The 6,000-nt window shown below is 40.9% G+C and overlaps 1 protein-coding gene across 1 annotated transcript in view; it reads left to right on the top strand.

Moving 5' to 3' along the window:
- Window positions 1-1,182: 1,182 nt before the first annotated feature.
- Window positions 1,183-6,000, top strand: part of PAH (phenylalanine hydroxylase) — a 70,844-nt gene continuing 66,026 nt past the window's right edge. The window contains exons 1-2 of the mRNA XM_005572043.3: window positions 1,183-1,331; window positions 5,375-5,482. Of these exons, the coding sequence (XP_005572100.1) occupies window positions 1,272-1,331; window positions 5,375-5,482 (168 nt within the window). The 5' untranslated portion in view covers window positions 1,183-1,271. The remainder of the gene's footprint in view (window positions 1,332-5,374; window positions 5,483-6,000) is intronic.

The following is a 6,000-nucleotide window of genomic DNA, read 5'->3' as shown; positions in this document are numbered from 1 at the left end:
GTTTCCAGCAACCTTTATTATTGGCTTACTTTCTTACAGCCCATTAATTTCTCTTGGGAAAATATTAAGCAGGCACTCAAGGTTTGAGGCCACTGAGTTTTTACATCCTTTCTGAACCTCTGAACCTGCTTTCCAGTATTCTTTTATACTTTGTTTTACCTGCTGGTCACTAATGCCTCACCTCAGTCTTCTCCTCTAAAAGTGTGGTTAATGACATCTTTCTGACTATCTGAAGACCACTGGCCAAAACCCACCAGCTCACTCATATACTATTCCCCTACTTTACTTTCTTCAAAAGACTTAGCCCTGCCTAAACTTATTTATATGTTTATTTTCTGCCCACCAGAATGGCAGCATGGCTGGGGAGGCAGAGTCTGTTTTGTTCATTGCTGTATTCCCAAAGACTAGAACACCACCAAGCACACAGTATAGGTCTCAGTAGTTATTTGTTGTCAAATTTATGTGGACATGCTTTTAAACAATATCTTCCATTTACTGAGTGTTTATGTGGAAGAACTGCACTAAATTTTAATGCATTTCTTTATTCCTATTCTTAAAACTTTCCAGCAAGGTGGCTCTACCACCCACTTTTCTGAGCTTCAGGAGCAGTTATGCGAACAGCTGGAGAATACCAGGCTGGATTTAAACCCAGATGGCTCTTACATTTGCTCTTTACCTGCTGTTCTCAGCGTTCACGTGACCTCTAGCTGTAGTTTTCTGAAGTCAGCGCACAGCAAGGCACTGTGCTTAGAGGTTAACAGAAGGGAAAACAACCACAAAAATCTAAATGAGAATCCTGACTGTTTCAGCTGGGGGTAAGGGGGGCGGATTATTCATATAATTGTTATACCAGACGGTCGCAAGCTTATTCCAATTGCAGAGAACCCGCTTCCCAGGCTTCCGAGAGTCCCGGAAGTGCCTAAACCTTCTGGGGCTTGGGTGGCCGGTCGCTGCCTGGTGTCTTCCCATTACCCAGGGCGGGCAGCCAAGTGGTGCCTCCCGCATCCCCCACACTTTCCCTTAGCCCTTCCCCTCCGGCCTGTCCTGGGCAGGTGACCTGGAGCATCGGGCAGGCTGCCCTGGCCTCCTGCGTCAGGACAACGCCCACGAGGGGCGTTACTGTGCGGAGATGCACCGCGCAAGAGACACCCTTTGTAACTCTCGTCTCCTCCCTAATGCGAGGTTAAAACCTTCAACCCCACGTGCTGTTTGCAAACCTGTCTGTACCTGAGGCCCTAAAAAGCCAGAGACCTCACTCCCGGGGAGCCAGCATGTCCACTGCGGTCCTGGAAAACCCAGGCTTGGTCAGGAAACTCTCTGACTTTGGACAGGTGAGCCACGGCAGCCTGAGCTGCTCAGGTAGGGGAATTTGGGCCTCCAGAGAAAGAGGTCTGAAGACTGCTGGTGCTTCCTGGTTTCCTAAGCTCAGTAAGAAGTCTGAATTCTTTGGAAGCTGATGGGAATGTCCAGGAAGTCAACAGACAAATGTCCTCAACAATTGTTTCTAAGTGGGAGAACATCTGTCCTGGGTGACTTTCACAGGGATGAGTGACCATTGCTCTAGGGGGTTGGGGATCTGGCCTCCAGAACTGCCACCAATTAGTTGTGTGTCTTTGGACAAGTTACTGTCCCTCTCTGTTGTCTGTTTACTTTTCTGTACACTGAAGGGGCTGGTCCCTAATGATCTGAGGTGGGATGTGGAGTCCTTCTAGATTTCTTTTGTAATATTTATAAAGTGCTCTCAGCCAGGTGTCAAAATGGCAAAATTGTGAGTAAGTATCCTCCTTTCATTATGGGAAGAAGATGAGGCATGAAGAGAATTCAGACAGAAACTTACTCAGACCAGGGAGGCAGAAACTAAGCAGAGAGGAAAATGACCAAGAGTTAGCCCTGGGCATGGAATGTGAAAGAACCCTAAATGTGACTTGGAAATAATGCCCAAGGTATATTCCATTCTCCAGGATTTGTTGGCATTTTCTTGAGGTGAAGAATTGCAGAATACATTCTCTAATGTGACCTATATATCTACCCATGGCAAGAAGTCTACTCCTGGACTCTGAGATTCAGTCATAAAGCTAGACCCGGGAAGTAATGTGAGTCTGCAGCGCTCTGTCATCTGTAGGATTAGGGAGAAGAGTTGTCAGTAGAGAACGGGGAGGCTGAAGAGAAAAGAATGGTTGATGTTAACGTTAATATAACTAGAAAGACTGCCCAACTTTGGACTGATTTTTTTTTTGAATCTTTAAAAAAAAAAAAACTTCTTATGAAAATGGTGCATGGCTCTTAGGAGATAGAACTTATTGTACAGAGGAACAGTGTGAGAGTCAGAGTGATCCCAGAACAGGTCCTGGCTCCATCCTCCACGTAGTTTTGTTGCTGCTGGCAATAGGGTCCCCACAACTGTAGGAAGCGGTTAGGGGCAGCGATCTCACCAGGAAAGGATGGGGGTTTAAAGTTCTTTATAGAGCACTTAGAAGATTGAGAATCCACAAATTGTATTAATAACAAACAAATAGTGTCTTGTTATATAGTAAATGTGAATTTGCAGACACATTTAGGGAAAAGTTATGATTCAAAAAAATAGGCTGCATATTTAGCAATGGTTCTAAAATTTTCTATGGTTAAGAATCACTCGGGATGGTTTTGAAATGGCAGTTTCTAAGACAACCTGATTTAATAGGTTGAGGTAAAGCCCAGGGAACTGCATTATAAGCTGTTAGCAGTGGTATTGACTAACTCTCTGGTGACTGGACCAGAGTAAATCTTTTACTTCGCAAGAAACAGAGGACTAAATTCCCATATTATGTCCATAGCAAAGGGAACTATATAGAACAATTGATAATTTGGAGCTGGAGTTCTTGACCAGCCTCTACTACCTATGTGGCTTCAGGTGAGTTACTTTCTCCCTTTGGCTCTAAGTTTTCCCCACCTGTAATGTGAGGGAGTTTAACTAGATGAGCACTAAGGACAAATCAATTTCTGTTGGTTAATTATTATAAAGTACCATGCGGGCATCAAATGTCAAGTGGAAAGCATAGATAAAGAAGTGATTGTGCACCTGGGCTGAGGGGCACAAACATTTCCCAAGAGAAGTGAGATCCAAAAGAGCCTTTAAGGAAGGTGAGATCTTGGAAAGGGAAATTTGGTGATTACTCTAATGAGGAGCTAAAAAGGCAAGAAAGAAAGCAGCTTGGCTGGAAAGGAGGTTCTGTAGTAGGCCTCCAGATATAAGGTACCCCAGAAACTGCCAAACATCAGCAAGAAGCCATGGGGAGGGAGCGTTTGAGGGATTCTAAGTAGAAGAAGGACACGAGGAAAAATGTCAGGCTGGATCCATGCAGGCCACTAAGAAATGGATTCAGGTGATGGCAGTGGGAACGAAGAAAGGACCTGATGCCCAGAGGCATTTCTGGAGAAGACGAGATCAGACTTGTGATTGGCTGAACACACACTGGAGTGGGGTGGGGATTGGGAGGTGACTCAGCTTTAGCCCAGGTACATTCAAGTCTGAATTGCCCCAGACAAAGGTAGCACCTGTTGACGTGTATCAGAAATATCTTACTTTTCTTGGAAGCCAACAGGAGAAAAGTGTTGCCAAGTGAACTAGAAACAGGAATATCTTTTGTCATTTCACAGACACTGGAAAGAAGACTCAGTGTTCTTTGGTAGGAAGAAGACTGAAGTCAGAGAGTCATCTGTACCTTTCTGGCAGGGTTTAAAAGGGGGAAGGGGAATGGAGGCTGCAAGAGATTGTGATTCATGGACAGTATGCAGAGATCACATGACCTGGTTTCAGATCCTGGCTCCACTGCTAACTGTGTAATATAGGCAAGTTACTTAACCTCTCTAAGCCTTAATTTTGTCATCAATAAAAGGAGGCACTTGGTGCCTAATAAAACCTACCTCTTAGGTTGTTGCCAGAATTACATGAGATAATCCAAATCAAGTGATTATTATAATACCCGGAAATTATAGGCTCTAAATAAATGGGGTATTAAGCAGTTTTTTAGAAAGATAACATCACGATCAAAATAGGGATATTTAACGGTTTAGTCTTCCATTTCATTTGAAGCTCCCTATAATCACTCTTGCTGATAAATTTGTTTTTTCCCTCATACCTCAGTTTCATGGGGATGTTTTGGCAAAACTCTGCATTTTCTGAGTTGAAAGAATTTTTTGCTAAGGGTCATCAGTATTCATGAATTCTGAGCTTGTTATTCTGAGTCACTAAGAGTTTCCTAACACAGCCTTCTCTCATTGAGATGATGTAACATCCATTCCATTAATTTCATTAACTTGCTTACAAGAGAGTAATTGTTCTGCAAATTTGTTTCTTCTCAGTTTTAGATACCTGCTGTTTATTGTGGGCACACATAGAATTTTATGTATTATTTTTAAACAGGCTAATGTTTTAGCAAACTCTGGAATGTCAGTCCTAACCCCAACCTTGGTTTTCTGTCACGTGCACATAGTAAGTGCTAGATCCTGGACATTCTTTTAGATTTAGTTTAAGACTAAGTTTATTTTCTAATGGATTATTTGTATACTTTCATGGATTTTGTGGCTCTTTTTCAACAATTGGATATCTCAGATCTCAGCATATGGGAGCAAGTTAATGCGTCCCGAGATCTTTGCCAAAGGTCAAGAGGTCATTTTTGTGTGTTTATAATATTTTCATCATTTTTATATATTTCTCAAAATTCTTTTTAAACTGTTCTTTTCCTTTTTTCATCATCTGAATACTGTTTTGACAGAGCTTGTTATTAGCATGCTTTTACAGATGAGAAAACGAAGAAAGCTGAGTGATTTGCCCAAAGTAGTCCACCTGGAAAATGAAAGAGAGAGGATTCCAATCCAGGTCTTAGGACTCAAAAGCCTGTGTATGTTCCATTTTTAGTACTTTTCACACTGTATTTCTCAATATCTTTCTGGGACATTTTATAAACCATATTATATCATCTCTAAGGATCTTTCAGTTTGTTATATATGTGTCTATTAAATTAGATTGTGAGCTCCTAAAAGATAGAGCATTGTCTTACTCATCTTTAAATTTCTCAGAGCCCAAATAGTGTCTGGAACCTAGTAGGTGCTCATTAAAAGTATCGAATTTACAGGATTGAATGGTTACATCAATGAATAATTGAAGCTTCCTTAAGTTGATAACTGACTCAGTGGCATCATTGATCATTTAATTGCCTTGGACTTACTTATTTTCCACCACACTACATATTTCTGTATGAAATATATATAGCTCGTCGTATTGCAAGATTTAACTAGAAGAAAGAGTTCATGTTTGCTTTGTCCATGGAGGTTTAATAGGAATGAATTGCTAAACTGTGGAAAATGTTTTAACCAAATGCATCTTATCCTGTAGGAAACAAGCTATATTGAAGACAACGCCAATCAAAATGGTGCCATATCACTGATCTTCTCACTCAAAGAAGAAGTTGGTGCATTGGCCAAAGTATTGCGCTTATTTGAGGTCAGTGCTACATTCATGTTTGTCTTGGATAATGTCGTAGCAAACTTCCATGTTATTTTCTAGTTAGATGCAATGAAAAGAACACAGGATCTGGAACAGGCAGATTTGAATTTCAGCTCAGGTTCTTACATTAACCAACTGTGTGACCTTAGCTAAGTCATTCAATCTGTCTGAGCTTCAGTTTTCCATTCATAATATAGTGCTGATAATATGTGCCTTGTCAGCTTCAACAGGAACTTTGTGATGAAATAATGTGTTTTGTAAAATGCCTAATCACATGTGTGATTAACTATAATCATATGTGACACATGTGATTACATTTCACATAACATGTAATCACATGTGTCACATACGATTACAGTTAAAGACTAGACAAAAACGAGAAATACATATTAATTCTTTTATTCGCTAAATTAATATTGATTGTCTTCTATGTGTAGGTATAAAATAATATGCAAGACACTGTTCTTTGCTTCAAGCAGCTTAACGCAAAACTATGTTTTAGAAAATAGCTAATG

Source organism: Macaca fascicularis, chromosome 11 (genome assembly GCF_037993035.2).
Source record: "Macaca fascicularis isolate 582-1 chromosome 11, T2T-MFA8v1.1".
NCBI lineage: Eukaryota > Metazoa > Chordata > Mammalia > Primates > Cercopithecidae > Macaca > Macaca fascicularis.
This window is presented reverse-complemented; position numbering and strand designations above follow the sequence as displayed.